Here is a 16,107-nt window from a genome sequence, read left to right on the forward strand (position 1 = left end):
ACCCATTCATAAAAGTTAATATTTTTAAACATTTTAACATTCAAAATGAGAAGAGTGTTCTTTAAGGCTGCTGGAACTCGTACATACACTTACAGCTTGGGCCGCTCTCCTTAGCGAAGAATGACCGAAGAACAGAGTTCTTTTGGTTCTAGTTGGAAGCATCTGGCCTGTTTGAGCAGTAGCAACAGGGAGGACGCCTTGTAACCTTGGTCCCCTGCGTCTGAGGACCACTGCCACCTTCACAGAGGAGGCCTGCAGGCCCTCCCTCCGTCTAGGAAGCAGCTCACGGCACATGACCCAATGACCATCATCCCATCTTACAGATGGGGACATGGGCTCCTGCCTGGGGACGTGCAGTGAGTTAACCATGACGGAATATTTGCCAAGTGAAAAAAGAAAGTAAGTACTAGAAGAGGTAGTAGGTTAGTATGTGGCAGAAGTTATGCAGGAAAGTTACCGTAACCTCACAGGAACCGAAAGGTGGAGGTTAGGAGTGGAGTCAAGCTGTGTACCCCGCAGCACCAGAGCTCCTGGGAGACTGGGCCCTGGAAAAGGACAGGATGGGGAGTTAGAAGCCAGGGGAGAGTCACATTCCCCTCAGGCAAGTCATTTCTCTTTGGAGCTCCAGTTTCCTCATCTCCGAAGCGAGGGCTTCAGTCGCCCGTGGGCATCTCCTCGGCGCCAGCGCTCGTTAGTGTAACAGGAGCTCCGTGTCACGCTGGCGCTGCGGGCGTTTAGGTAACCCTGCTCAGCGCCATGGTGGAGACGCGCGCGCTCACGCACACACACCCCTGCACACGCACACTCGTGCTGTGGAGAGCTCTGCAGCGCCTCCCTCGTATGGAAGTGGGACTACAGCTCCCCCGGGAAAGATTATTCCAACGCCACCCGCCAAGGCCTGCCCCTCGGGGTGCTTGGACTGGACAACTCGTCATAAGCTTCCTATTAACCAGCAATGTTCCCTTGCAGGTTAGCAATCTGAAGCAATGGGCGACTGGAGCTTTCTGGGGAGACTATTAGAGAACGCACAGGAGCACTCCACGGTCATTGGCAAGGTTTGGCTGACGGTCCTGTTCATCTTCAGGATCCTGGTGCTGGGCGCCGCAGCCGAGGAGGTGTGGGGGGACGAGCAGTCGGACTTCACGTGTAACACGCAGCAGCCCGGCTGCGAGAACGTCTGCTACGACAAAGCCTTCCCCATCTCCCACATCCGCTTCTGGGTGCTGCAGATCATCTTTGTGTCCACGCCCACCCTCATCTACCTGGGCCATGTGCTGCACATCGTGCGCATGGAAGAGAAGAAGAAAGAGCGGGAGGAAGAGCTGCTGAAGGGCGACAGCCCGCACCACGGGCCGGCTGCACGCTGTGGGCCGGGCGGCCACAGCCAGAAGGACAGGCCGCCGGTGCGGGATGACCGGGGCAAGATCCGAATCGCCGGGGCCCTGCTCCGGACCTACGTGTTCAACATCATCTTTAAGACGCTGTTTGAAGTGGGCTTCATCGCCGGGCAGTACTTTCTGTACGGCTTTGAGCTGAAGCCGCTGTACCGCTGTGACCGGTGGCCCTGCCCCAACACGGTGGACTGCTTCATCTCCAGGCCCACGGAAAAGACCATATTCATCATCTTCATGCTGGCCGTGGCCTGCGTGTCCCTCTTACTCAACATGCTGGAGATCTACCACCTGGGCTGGAAGAAGCTTAAACAAGGAATGACCAACCACTACCGCTCAGACTCCCCTGAATCCAGGGTGGGGGCCACAAACCCCGGGGGTGTGAGCCCACTCCTCCTCCCCTCCCACTCTGCCCCGCCCACGGTTACCATCGGATTCCCGCCTTACTACACTCACTCTGCCTCTTCCCTGGCAAAGGCCACGGCCGCGGGCTACCCCGGAGCCCCTCCACCAGCAACAGACTTCAACCTGGCAGCCCTGAACGAGGCACCGGGGAAGGACCACCCCGCCAAATTCTACAACGGCAACCACCACCTGCTAGTGACAGAACAGAACTGGGCCAACCAGGAGGCCGAGCAGCAGACTTCTGCGAGGAAGGCCTCCCCTCCAGCGTCGGCTTCTGCAACCCTGAGCCCTACAGGCAGCGCCCAGCAGCTCCCTGAGAACGGTGGCGCGGGAAGCAGCGCGCCCGGCCTGTCGCTGAACGGGCACGGCAGCAGCTTGGGAGAAAGCAAACTGGCAGTGACTCCCGACGACGGGGAGCAGGCAGTGACCACCGCGGTGGAGATGCACGCGCCTCCTTTGCTCCCGGCAGAGCCGGGCCGATCAAGCAAGGCCAGTAAGTCCAGTGGCGGCAGGGCCAGACCCAGTGACTTGGCCATCTAGCGGTGGTCTCTCCAGACAGCTTTATAATAACCTCTTTTCTAGCAACCAAAACCAAAGTGCAGTTCCAGTCTGCAGGTAGAGAAAGCCTGGAAGTGAGAGAGCACTGGAGTGGAGGAGGGGACGATCAAGCGGAAGAGAGCAGGTTTCTTGTGTGTCCATGCTTGCTGTTCTTAACACTGTGAGGTAGAGTGGGGAGAAGGTCCACGCTTGCTGAGATGGGGAGGTAGGGGCAAAGTGGGTGCAGGGGCTGTTGACCTTTAAAGATATTCACAACAACCCAAGAGTCCAGCAACCTGGGCCACCTTTGCAGGTGTTGCTGCCCAGCCTTGGGCTCCTGCTGTCTCTGTGGGTGACTGTTCCGCTGTGGTAAAAGCAGGTGGTGTCTGCAGTCACTTCAGTTTGGGGCAATTAGGCTTTCCATTCCTACGCTCTCCAGAGCCTCTGGGCAGCCCAGAAAGTCACAGACGCACTTAGCACTATCTCTGTTTGATACTTTTAACTTAGAGTTGAATTTTATTTGGGATATTTGCCAAACTGCACTAAAAAAAGATTTAGAGCAAGTCCATATAGTGTCATTTGAGTTTCTGAAATTGCCTGTGAAGCCCAGGATATCAAACTGTACGCTTCATGACAAGTGACAATGAGCAGCTACCCTCCAGAGGTGGATTCAGCGCAGGCGAGAGCCACAGAGGTTGCTGGTAAGAAAGCAGGTAGAAATGCAGCGACACTCGAGATAATTTTTAAACAGCTGAGGAAATTGAAATAAAAGTGTGGCAGGTATGCCTTAGGTATTTATTTTTTAAATGATATTTTGTGCTTTGATCTGAATTGTACAGGTATGCCTATTTCCCCCCACTTTCTTTCAGGAGAAATGAAAGAAAAATAGTACTATTAAAATGAATACTGACCAAGAGAATGCTAATTTGTCCCATTACATACTGGTAAAGATTTGAACCTTCTTTTAAAGAAACTCTTCGACCTCATGAGTCAGCTAATTGCTATGCGAATGTACTATATAAAATAAAGGCAGGGGAAATTTAAGTGCATTTCCAATACTTGAAGTTGTGAAGTTTTTGAATGGAAGGTTAAAAGTTAACTACTCTTGCCAGAAAAATTATTTATACAGATGAATCGATGACCTACATTTTTTTTTTAACAGTACAAAATAAAACTCTTTGAGTTTCCTAACCATTCTTTGTGGGCAGCCTGTTTGCTTTCTAAAGTATAAATAAAAGTATCTGGGTTTTACTTCCTGTGTAAGTGCATGTGCTGATTTCGGACGTGTGCCCCATCTGTCACCAACGCAGATTGCTGCACTGACAGGGAAGGCTCTTTCTCTGTGTGGGTGTGGCTGGAAGGTGGCAGAATTTTCTGTACTGCACACCCTGCTGTCGTGTCTGAGTCGCTGTTTGTTTATAAACCGATGAACAGTGGTAATGCTGAGCCCGGTCCTTCTCACACTCCAACTTCCACTGAGTACTGTCAGCCCTTATTCAGCAAAACAGCACACACTTGCCAATTTGATTCATTCCTCTGTGCGAATCAACACCAACTTCCTGATGATCTGGGGCTACACTCCAAAACATACTTTGTGTTTTATATCATAAAGAGTGACCCACTAGCAACCTGATGAGAAGACTGGGATTCCCATTCTCAGATTAGCGCGTGCGACTAGTTCATTAGAGCATTATGCTTTGCGGCAGAATGAACTGGGATAATCTCCTAGGCTTGAAAAATGCTCACTTCCCGTAAATACCGTTTCAGCCTTTCTCAAACAGATTTGAGCCTTACAGAAAATTATCTGAGTGACCATTTTCTCAATTCCCCCTAGGCTGGTGCATAACTCGTGCCACTATACGATGCAGAGGAGAGAAGTTCATTCATCACCTACCGTGGATGCCTTAGGCTTCAGGAAGTAGGACCTAGTGCCCCAGGGTGAGAAGGGCCACCAGAAAATCCTAGTTGAAAAGCATTTTGATGGGGCGCCTGGGTGGCTCAGCTGGTTAAGCAACTGCCTTCGGCTCAGGTCATGATTCTGGAGTCCCGGGATCGAGCCCCGCATGGGGCTCCCTGCTCAGCGGGGGGTCTGCTTCTCCCTCTGCCCTCTTCCCTCTCATGCTCTCTGTCTCTCATTCTCTCTCTCTCAAATAAATAAATAAAATCTTTAAAAAAAAAAAAGGGGGCATTTTGATTAAAAAAAAAAAAAGCTTTGGTAACAATTCAGTTAACAGACAGCCGAGGTAGATGTGAACATAGGCTCTTTAGGTTCTACCAAGATAAATGTTAATAATAAGCTTCTGATTTACCCACGATTTGATTTTAAGTGGGGTTGGAGATGAGAGTGAGAACTATAATTATATTTAGTTTTCACATTTTAAAATTGGGTTTTATTCACCATATGTTGATGAAGATGCCAATATTGTGAATTGACCATAGTCTAGTTGGCCCATTTAGTGCATGGGTAGGAGTGTGAAATTAGATTCACTTCCTTGGAAACCACTAATTTATAAAGAAGTAAAATTCTATGATTACAACAGTGCCTATAGTATTTTTTCAAGGTAGTGTTCTGATTTCAATTCATATAAAAAATGAAAGCAGGCGTTCCATTTTGTTGCTATTTGAGGTATCCATGACTCTGAAGGCTAGGGTCCTTCTCCCTCATGGGGATATGGGAGTGTGAAAGGGTGCTCTCTATTTAGCCAGTCACTGTAAGCATTAATATGTGCAATAAAAGTAGAAATCACCTCTCCCTATGGTCAAGATTCCAGATATGTTTTTTCTCTAGCCTGTTAATTATTCAGAAATTTCACTGAAATTATTGTTATCTTATTTAATGGAAAATTTTTTAATTCCATAAATTTATTTTAAAACTCAGATGCTCTACCTAACATATTTATGCACCTTATCTTTTAATCTGCAGTATGCAAGACAATTACTTTCTTGCATCCGTATTTGCAGAAGCTCAGTCATCTATTGGCACTACATAATCTGTGATAGTTATAAAATGATGAGCATTACTAATCCATCTCCAAATCCATTTATTAAAATTCTAAAACATTTCTTAATCATTCACTTTCTCCTTTTAAAACTTTATTTCACTGAATTATTTTTTCCCATGAAATTAACAAAAAAAGATACGTTAAGTTTCAAAAGAAAATAAAAAGGGGAAAAGAGCAGGCCAGAATATTTCTGACCCATCCTGGCTTTCCTTGATCACTAAGTAAGTGGCTAGATCATAGATTTCTTATGCAAGAACACCTAGAATTAGAATTATGAATACAAGTCAAACATCCTTTAAAAAAATTAAGTTCATGAGATTTAGGTCTCTTTTCAATATAGGCTTTTTTTTTTCCTATTAACACTTTAATTCTTTAGTATTTTTGAAAAAAAGTCCTTTTGCTGAATTTTTTTCTTTTGAACTTTTCCTTCTGGTATTTGTAACATTGATTTGTGGATCTCCACCAAATAAATTCTTATACAAGTACTGCATGATTTCAAAAGAAAAATGTTTCTGTAAAGATCAATAGATTCCTGCCACTGCCCCACCCCCACCTCCATGGCGTTCAGGACATTCTCGAGATAACTTTTAAATACAATCAAACACGAAGGCATTGTACATTAAAGTCCGAAAATGTATTTCTCATTCTAATTTTATATTACTACACTGCAAAGCTGAGGTTTATGCATTCTAAGATTTCTCATTGCCCAAAATATTTTTTTCTGTTAGCCTTATAGAATGTCTTAGCAAGACTTTTTATGGTCAGCTAGGAATATAAATAACACTAAGAGCAGTGAACTGTTTCTAGTATTATATTTGAAGATGTTTGGTATGTAAATGTAACTTAGGTCATAATATTTACAAAACTCTTACTAAAACTTTATTTTTTGTGTTATAATAGTATCTTTCCTAGACTAAATTGTAACTGAAAATAAGCATGTTATAATCTAAGTAGTAAAAAGTGGCCTTAAATATAAATCACCAGCTCTGTAGTTGATTGTTTTTATTGATAGAATCCTTGAGCAGGTTTTCAGAGTAAAAAAATTTCATCTAGATAGAATAAGGAGCAAAAACTTTCCTACAAAAGAAGCTTGAGAAATTTCTGCAATGGCTGTTCTGTCTTTTCACAGGTACTTAGGAACTTCAAGTAGCCTCTCCCAAGGGTTCCTGTAGCATTGTTACTACCTCTTGCTATATGTTCTCCGGAAGAAATAATGTGCACGTTAACCTCGTGGGTCTCCTTAACTCCTCCTTCGTGCACGAACCTGCTAAGCTGTAATGGGGTTTCAACAGCTGAGAGATCACTTTGTCTCGTGAGGCTGGAATTTATCGTTCTCGGCGACCACTTTTCTGTATATAATTACAAGTAATTGTGTAGTTGTCATCTTTGCTTTTATGACATTTGGCCATACCTGCAATGTGTCCGACTCCAAGTCCTTAATAACGCAATTCGCACTTTCGCTGTTCCCGCTTTACAGATCCACTTTGGGGATGATTTCCAGGGACGCGGTGTAACAAGAGGGCTGCTTTGAAGGCTCTAAGGCAACGCAACATTCAAAATTCAACCCCACCAAACACGAATTGGTGAAAATTTCCCCCATTTCCGACCATAAGTGCCAAAGCCTGTTCTGATGGAGGTTTCGGAAAGAGGCTCGGCCCTCGGGTGCAGGGCCGCAACGTGGCGGCCCCCGGAGAGGCGGCCCGACCCCCAGCCCGCGACCAGGCGGCAGCGCCCACGAGGAGAAGGGAGGGGAGGCGGCGACGGTACCCCGGGGACTCCCAGGAGGGCGACAGGCGGGGCGGGGCGAGCAGAGATGGGGTTGGCGCGGTCGCCGGCCCCAGGCAGGTGCCGGGCGGCCTTCCGCAGACGCCCAGTGCGGAGCGGCAGCCGCGGCACGACCCGCCCCCGCCCGGCGGCTGGAGGCCGCGGAGGCAGGAGCGCGACTTTGCAGGCCCAGCGCGGCCAGCCCCGGCGCGCACACCCCGGGCGGGCTCAGGCGCCGCAACGGAAGCCAGGCCGATCGCCTGTCAGCGCTCCGGGGACGTGCGGACTTCCGTGATGCTTTATAAGGGACGTGTCCCTTAGCAGGCATCCTCTCGCTGGGGACACACAAGCTTCCTGTAGGGTGCACTGTCCCACGCCTCAGGCCAGCCGCCTCCAGGGTCACAGACAAGGGTCAGAACTCTGCACCGCTCCTTTGCAGCCACGTGATCTCAGGGAAGTTAGTTAACCTCTGACTTTGTAGCTGGGTTTTCGCTGCTGAAAAATGGAAATAAGTTTGCGAGGAACAAGTGAGAACGGACAGAACACACCTCGCCTAGTGCCTGACCCGTGGTAGCACTCAGTAGAGCCTCAGTGAAAACCCATGAACGTAACCCTGGCCAAAATCTTCTGGGACTGACACAGTTGTACTTTTTAACTTTATTTTTAAAACAAAACAGTTCTATACATACAGTGGAATATTATTCAGCCCTAAAAATGAAGGAAATCCTGTCACAGGCTACAACATGGATGAAACTTGAGGACATTACACTAAGTGAATAAGCCAGTCACAGAAGGACAAACACTGGATGATTCCACTTATTTCGTCTACCTAGAATAGACAGAATCATGGAGACAGAAGGTAGCATGATGGGGAGGTTAAAACCGGGAGTTGCACAGTTAGGGAAGATGACAAAGTTCTGGGGATGGATGGTAGCCACGCTGCACAGCAATTCGAATGTACTTAATACAACTGACTTAAAAATGGTTAATATGGTAAATTTTATGTAGTGTGTATTTTGCCATGATTAGAACTTTATATATATATATTTTTCAAAAACTAAAAAACATTTTAAATTGAACTAAGATATACACATAAAGGACACAACACCCAAGTATACAATGCAACCCATGCATTTGAACACACGTAGGGAACACACCCAGAGCAAGAAACAGCTCATTTCTTCATTCCAGAAGTCTCTCTCTCTCTTTTTTCTTTTTTACATCACCACTGTCCACCCTTTTTCTGTTGTCATCATTCACTCTAAAATTATTCCTTTTTTTTTTAAAGATTTTATTTATTTTTTAGAGAGCAAGCGAGAGAGAAACAGCATGAGAGGGGAGAGGGTCAGAGGGAGAAGTAGGCTCCCTGCTGAGCCGGGAGCCCGATGCGGGACTCGATCCCAGGACCCTGGGATCATGACCTGAGCCGAAGGCAGACGCTTAACCATCTGAGCCACCCAGGCGCCCTCTAAAATTATTCCTTATGGAAATGAAGGAGACCATGGGAGGGAGAAGGAAAATCGTGGAAGGAAACAGGTCGCGAGGGTGTGACTAGTGCAGTTGGCGGCGGCCTGCCACACTTGGTTCAAAGCCATCCAGCTGAGGACCAGCAGGTCCTAAAAAGAAGTCAGCTTGGCCAAGCTTTGAACCTACCCCAGAAAACTACTGTGGTCCCGATTTGGAATCTTCTTTGAGCCATTTTATAAGTTTTTATTACCTTTTCAGTGGGAAAAAATAGAAAAGTTTAGTTTTTTAAATGACTTAGAGTTTTATTAAGTTGTCAAAAAATACGTGCTAAATATTGAACAAGTGAATATGAATGCTTACCTCGCTACACACCGAAGGGGCCAAACACATCCAGGCCATTGGATCAAAACTTGCAACTTCTGCAAGAACCTCTTTTAGGTTCTAGTAGGTCTAATAAGTCCCTCAAAGAACAGGCTGTAGATACCACTTTCCCCGGAACAGTTGATTCTTACTCACATATCTGTGTGCAGCATTAATGTGTGTGTGATGTATCCAAACATAAACCTGGACATGTTCTGTTTCCCCACAGAATTGCAGGGCGTGTTGTCCATAATATGGGCGGGGGCCCCCACATTGCCCTCGCCAGTTACGCAGCCTGGAAGCGCTCCCACGGGGCTGGAGTTTCCAAATATGGAACTATACACTTTTTTTGTGGACTATAAGAGATGCCCTTCCTTCTGATTTCCCCTGAAAGTGTAAGACAAAATAAATGAGAAAAAGTCATCCTCAAAAGACAGACTGTTTTGAACGAGCTCAGAGGAAATACATACATTTTTATAGTAAACCTTCCAGAAACTCCTACTCCGTGCCACAGCCCATGTGGACAGGAGGAGGCAGGCAGCCAGGACATGGGTGGACAGGAACCAAAGGCCACCGAAGAGGGCAGAGTGAGGGCACAGCCCCCCAGCCCCGGGGCTCCCGGCCTTGCATCTCATCATCCCTAGCTTACCATGTCTGCGGCGAGACAAATGGGATGCTGAGTACCTGAACATGTGCAGCGGGTCCCCTGCACAGAATAAAGAATGGTCTTAAAAACATACCTGAGGGCGCCTTGGTGGCTCAGTTGGTTAAGTGACTGCCTTTGGCTCAGGTCATGATCCTGGAGTCCTGGGATCGAGTCCCACATCGGGCTCCCTGCTCAGCGGGGAGTCTGCTTCTCCCTCTGACCCTATCCCCTCTCATGCTGTTTCTCTCTCTCTCTCTCAAATAAATAAATAAATAAATAAATAAATAAATAAAAACATACCTGAGTTAAGAATTTTATGTCCAACATCCTCAAAAGACATTCGGAAAGCACATTATCCCTGCCTACATTTTAGCATTTATCTAAAATGTGTGTGTGCAAGTGTGTGCATCAGTGTCTGAGTGTATGACTGAGCATGTGTGGACTCCATCCTTCCTCATTGCACTTCCAGGTGTGTTCTTAAAATATTTAGGACCTGAGCCAGACAACACATGAGGCAGATACAAAACCCAATCTCTTTGCAGGCCATTTGCAGCTGATGGGAGCTGTGGCGAGGGAGCTGGCGGTCACCAACCCTGGTTGAGCTTCTGTTTCTCTTGCTCAAAGGTGCTATGAAAACACCTTAGCTGTCCTAGGGTATCCATCAGCTGGCGGGGGCATTAGTGTGTGGTGCCATGAACCAAGAGCAGAACGTTCAGAGAGAAGGCAGTGGGGTCTGGAAAGGAAGAATTTTTTTTCTTCTCTTAAGAAAAATCCAAGCGCAAGTATGAAGGTTTCCCTTCCAATGTTCACTCAAGTTTAACTTTGAGAGCTGCCCTGTTATCACCGTGATGATGTCATAGAAGGCAACCTCCTTCATGCCCCAGCCCCCAGCCCCACTTCTGCAGTTTGGGAGAGCTGCTGCTATGTAAAAGAAACCTGAAGGCCTATAGTCAATGATTGATGATGAAGTGTGAGGATGTCCGGCACTATACAAACTAAAGGAGGAAGAATGAGCCTGTGTGTGTTTGGGTTTGTTTGTGTGTATGTTTTAATGAGCAAGGGGGACTTCAATGTACAGAAAGGACTTTACAACTACTTAAATTTCAAATTGGTATTTCATTATTAAAGTTCAAATTAAAAAAAAATAAAGTTCAAATTCAAAATCTTGTTTTCCTTTAGCCTTTATGTTCATTGTACAAACTTTGTTATACTATGTATAAATCTGGTAAACTTTAAATAAAATAAAAATAATCACCTTAGTTGAGCCAATTAATTAGTTGAACCAATTAAACTCTTACAATCAGTTCATTTAATTCTTCTCAATATTTTGAACTGCATTTATAAATTTAATATACTCATTTTATTCTTAACTATTTCAAATGCCTGAATGGCTCAACCTATACCTCGAACTCACAAAACTTTACAACAACCTCAAGTAACTCTTTAAAAATTGAATAAATCGGGGGCGCCTGGGTGGCTCAAATGATTAAGCGTCTGCCTTTGGCTCTGGTCATGATCCCAGGGTCCTGGGATCGAGCCCCGCATCGGGCTCCCTGCTCCACGGGAAGCCTGCTTCTCCCTCTCCCACTACCCCTGCTCGTGTTCCTGCTCTCGCTATCTCTCTCTCTCTCTGTCAAATAAATAAATAAATAAACTTTTTAAAAAAATAAAAATTAAATAAATCAAAGTAATAAATATAGGAACTTCAAAATTCTTGCATACATTCTAATATCAGTCACACAGTCAAATGCTCTTAAACTTTTTAACTGAAAAGTTATGAGTCTATGGGCGCCAGTCAGTTAAGTGGCTGCCTTTGGCTCAGGTCATGATCCCAGAGTCCTGGGGTGGAGCCCCAAATTGGGCTCCCTACTCCGCAGGGAAGCCTGCCTCTCCCTCACCCTTGCTACTCCCCTCTCCCCCGCTTGTGCTCTCTCTCTTGCTCTCTCTCTCTCAAATAAATAAATAAAATCTTAAAAAATTATGAGTCTAAAATTATTATATATTTCATATAGAAATCACAAGTCAATTTTGTCAGATTCCCTAATACGCCAGATTGCCCTAAAGATTACAAACATACTAAATACCCAATATACCAGGATGTTACGCTGACAGAGGCAGATCAGTGATTGTCTGAGATCAGGGTTTAGGAAGGCCTGACTGCAAGAGATGTATGGAAACTTTCTGGTGAAATGAAATGTTCTCTATCTTAACTGTGGTGATGGTTACACAAACACACACATTTTTCAAAATTCATTAAACCGCACCTTTAAAATAGGTTCATCTTACTGTATATTACTTGTATGCCAACAAAGTTGATTTAAAAGAAAATATGTATGTGTATATATTCATACATATATATATATATATATACTCAGTGAATACAAAACCTAAGATTAACACCAAAGTACTGAATCTTAAGTTTGATTTATTTTATCATCTCTATATTTAATTCTAAATAGTTTTTTTATCGTGAAGATAAGGTCTGAGAGACCAGGGACGAGGGAATACCAGACCAAGGGAATACCAAACCAAGGAAGCAGCCACGGCCATTTGTGGTTCTTCATCAAGGGTGAAAAAGGCAGAAGCAAGAAGTTAGACTGCACTTGAATTTCGGCCAGTTTGGGACCAGCTACCACAAGCCATGCTGGTGGACTAGTCAGAGACTAGGACCGCACACACCTGCATGCCTAGGGAACTGTCACTGAATAGCCAGAGTGAACATTCGTCTCCTGGGGCTGCTGTGACCTATTACCACTAGTGGCTTAAAACAACACAGATTTCGGGCGCCTGGGTGGCTCAGTTGGTTAAGCGACTGCCTTCAGCTCAGGTCATGATCCCGGGGTCCTGGGATCGAGTCCCGCATCGGGCTCCCTGCTCTGCGGGGAGCCTGTTTCTCCCTCTCCCACTCCCCCTGCTTGTGTTCCCTCTCTCGCTGTGTCTCTCTCTGTCAAATACATAAATAAAATCTTTAAAAAAAACAACAAAAAAAAACAACACAGATTTCTCTTCACACTGTTCTGAGATCTGAGGCCTGAGATCAGTTTCACCGGGGTGAAGTCAAACTGTTGGCAAGGCTGGTTCCTTCCAGAGGCTCCAGGGGAGAACCCACCACTCATCTTTTCCACTTCATTCATTCATTCATTCATTCATTCATTCATTTAAAGAGAGAGAGCACAAGCAAGGGGAACAGCAGGCAGAGGGAGAGGGAGATTGAGAAGCATGCCCCCCTCAGAGCAGGGAGCCTGACGTGGGGCTTGATCCCAGGACCCCGGGACCATGATCTGAGCCGAAGGCAGATGCTTAATGACTGAGTCATCCCGGCGCCCCTTGTCTCTTCCACTTCTAAAGGCTGTGGCATTCCCTGGCTCCTGGCTGCATCACTGTAATCTGTATTTGCTTCCATGATCATACCACTTTTATTCACCTCTGTGACTATCAAATTTCCCTCTCTCTCCCCCATCTTACAAGGACACTGATAATTACACTTAGGAATACCCTGATTATCCATGATTATCTCCCTAGCCCAAGACCCTTAACTTAGTCACATCTGCAAAGTCCTTTTTTCCTTTTAAGGTAATATTCTCAAATTCTGGGGTTTGGGGAACCATTAGCCTATCAAAGGAGTCAGTGTTTGGGAGTAGATACACTTTTCATGACCTGCCTGAAGTGTAGTATGCCCTGCCCCATCCTTCCTCAACATGTGTACCATGATATGGATGAAGATACAAAAAGTGTGTTCACTAAATAGATAGGTAACAGGACAGAAGGAACTTGCTGAATGGGATACTCAATCTTGTCATCCTGGACTGTTGGGCCATATCCAACTCAGTGAATCTACATAGAGATCAAGGTAAAAACCTGTATTTAAGTCCAAAATCCAGCTGCATAAGTAAGAGATACCCTGGCAGGAGCACGTGTGAGAAACTACGACCGAGCTCCTATGAGCCAACAGTGCGACATGCCTGGCAAGATCCGTGACAGCCCCAGGCCCAATCATGGAACACAGGCCCTCCCACTTCTCTTCTGCCCTAGACAGCAGTGAGGCTGAAGGGCGACATTTTGCCAGAGTGTTGAAAATGCTAGAACTACTCCAGAGAGACCTGGAAACCATAGAGGAAATTGGTGAAGGAGCTGAGCTGTTAGGCTGAAGAGGAAAAATGATCGCTATCCTGTGTATGGTCATATTTGAAGGACTGGCATGGAAGATTACACTCAGCTGTTTGACACCAAATGGGGGAAAACTTCAGGGAGTCAGAAAGGTCTGTGTAACAGGCACAGCTGTCCAAAGAGAGAACCACTTCACCCAGGTTGGAAAGTTGTCTGTTCCCTGCTGCCTTGGGGAGGCTCTGCCGTGCTGGGCACGCTCCACTCACACAGGTCCCTTCACCGCTGATGCCACCCCACTCGGCCCCCAAATCAGCCCTGGCGACAGGTCAGCAGGCCTCACTGCCTAGTCAGGGGATGCGTCTGAGGGCAACCGCCCCGACTCAGCCTCCAGCCATGCCTCGTCAGCCGTTTCACACCGGCCCCAGCAATGTGGATTCCTGACACTTGAAACCAAACACAGGGTTGCTTTACCGAGTCTGAAGCCCTGACCCCTTATATAGTTCTTTACATTCTCACACCCTTTGGGTGTCTGTAACTTACAGGTGACTTCTTTATATTTGTCTCTATTTTCTGATGTTTCTTAATTTACGTTGCTTTCATAATTTTTTAAAAGGCTATTTTCATTTTTTAACATGAACTTCAACTCTAAGAGAAATTTATTTTGAGGTCACATTTAAAAACAGAAAAACCCAAATACTAGATATACGTTTTATTTTATTTTTTTAAGTTTTTAATGGCTTTACTAGATTTGTGCATGCATATGACACTTCAATAAAAAGTTTACTTAAAAAAAGGCAGCGATCACAAACTGAAGGCTCACAGGCCAAATCCACGCTCGGCGGGCTTGCTCTGGCCATTCTGAATTAGTGGCCACTATTAACATTGCATACATATCTGGGGCAGGAGAGCGCCTATGTGCGGCTCACGCCACCTAAATGGTCCCTGCCCTATCCTTCCAGGTTTGGGTTCGCCCTTCCCTGGCAAGAGAGAAAGTCTGTGCCACAGAGGGAACCAGGTCTCCAGTTTGCTGCCGCACTCGGCCACCAGGCCTCATGGGCTTTGTAGTTTGACGCCCTCTCTATCAAGCATCAGCCTAGCTTTCTGGTGAAATGTCCACACTTCAGTGATCAATGCCAAGCTCTACAACTGTGCTACCCACTCAGTTCAGAAACCCTGTCTCCTGGGAAGCCCTACCTGACATTCAACCCTGCGGCTGTCTGCTGAGAGGAGCGCTCTTCTAGAAGGCCCTGCCTCAGCTCATGGGGGCTGTACTCCTGCCCCATGGGTTTGCAGGACAAATCCAGGCAAGCCTGAATGAAATGGCATTGTTTATAAATTATACATCTTAAAGAAAGACTAGAAGGAAAAAACGATTGTTTCTGGCTTTACAGATCAATTTTATTTTACTTTTCTATAGTTTCTATAATAAACTAAATACTTTTAATATCAGATATAAGAGGGCAGATACTAATACACACATTTGTAATACAAAATTCAGTGGCCAGGAAGGAACATCCTGTGAGAAAAGAGTGTGATTTTAATTCATGGATGTTGTGATGTATGTTATGGGAGACCCCAGGGACAATAACCTCTTCAAACCTCTGGGACCATCTGGGTCATTATTATTATTAATCCTTATAATTAACTAGTTACATATTTTTGTGTAATTATAATTAATTATGGTATCCAATTATTATTCTTCTCTTTTCATGAGAAGTAGGTAGGCTGGGGCGCCTGGGTGGCTCAGTCGGTTAAGCGTCTGCCTTCGGCTCAGGTCAAGATCCCCGGGTCCTGGGATGGAGCCCCGCATCAGGCTCCCTGCTCAGCGGGAAAGCCTGCTTCTCCCTCTCCCACTCCCCCTGCTTGTGTTCCCTCTCTTGCTGTCTCTCTCTGTGTCAAATAAATAAATAAAATCTTTAAAAAAAAAAGAAGTAGGTAGGTTAACAGAGGTAAACCTCATCCATGGTTCTTAAGCAAGCCAACCACAGGGCTCTAGGCCCATTTCAAAAAAGATGTGTTGCATATTCACATTATCATAGAACTTCTAACATTGCAAACCTCCTGCTTATACTTGCTTTGTTTAGAAAACCTGCTTCCTTTCATATATTCTCATAAATATGTATATATATATATATATACACATATATATATATGAGAATTTTCTACCCCCCCAAAAATAATACATTGTCATTGTCAGTCTCCATGGGACCCTAAGGAACTAACGAGTCAGAACACCCTCCTACCACCACCTCCCACCCCACTTCCTCCCACACTCTAAGAGAAGGATTTGCCTTGAAGCTAATTGAGTGTATACCTCAGACCTCTCACTTGCCTGGATTCCCTCCAAGGCCTTCCAAGAGGCTGTAGCAATCTGTTTACATAGTCAGAGGTTTTGTAAAATTTGCAAAAGTATTTAACCACAGTTGGC

General features: G+C 45.6%; 1 protein-coding gene across 1 annotated transcript; it reads left to right on the forward strand.

Annotated features, from left to right (window-relative positions):
• Positions 1–986: 986 nt before the first annotated feature.
• GJA3 (gap junction protein alpha 3) lies at positions 987–2,336 on the forward strand. The gene has a single exon (XM_021678212.1). It carries the CDS (start codon positions 987–989, stop codon positions 2,334–2,336), a length of 1,350 nt encoding a protein of 449 aa, XP_021533887.1.
• The last annotated feature ends 13,771 nt before the right edge of the window (positions 2,337–16,107 follow it).

This window comes from Neomonachus schauinslandi, chromosome 3 (genome assembly GCF_002201575.2).
Source record: "Neomonachus schauinslandi chromosome 3, ASM220157v2, whole genome shotgun sequence".
NCBI classification, from domain to species: Eukaryota; Metazoa; Chordata; class Mammalia; order Carnivora; family Phocidae; genus Neomonachus; species Neomonachus schauinslandi.

Bases quoted from the DNA above. Each gene is read 5' to 3' on its own strand.
- GJA3 (XM_021678212.1), top strand. From the start codon at position 987: ATGGGCGACTGGAGCTTTCTGGGGAGACTATTAGAGAACGCACAGGAG.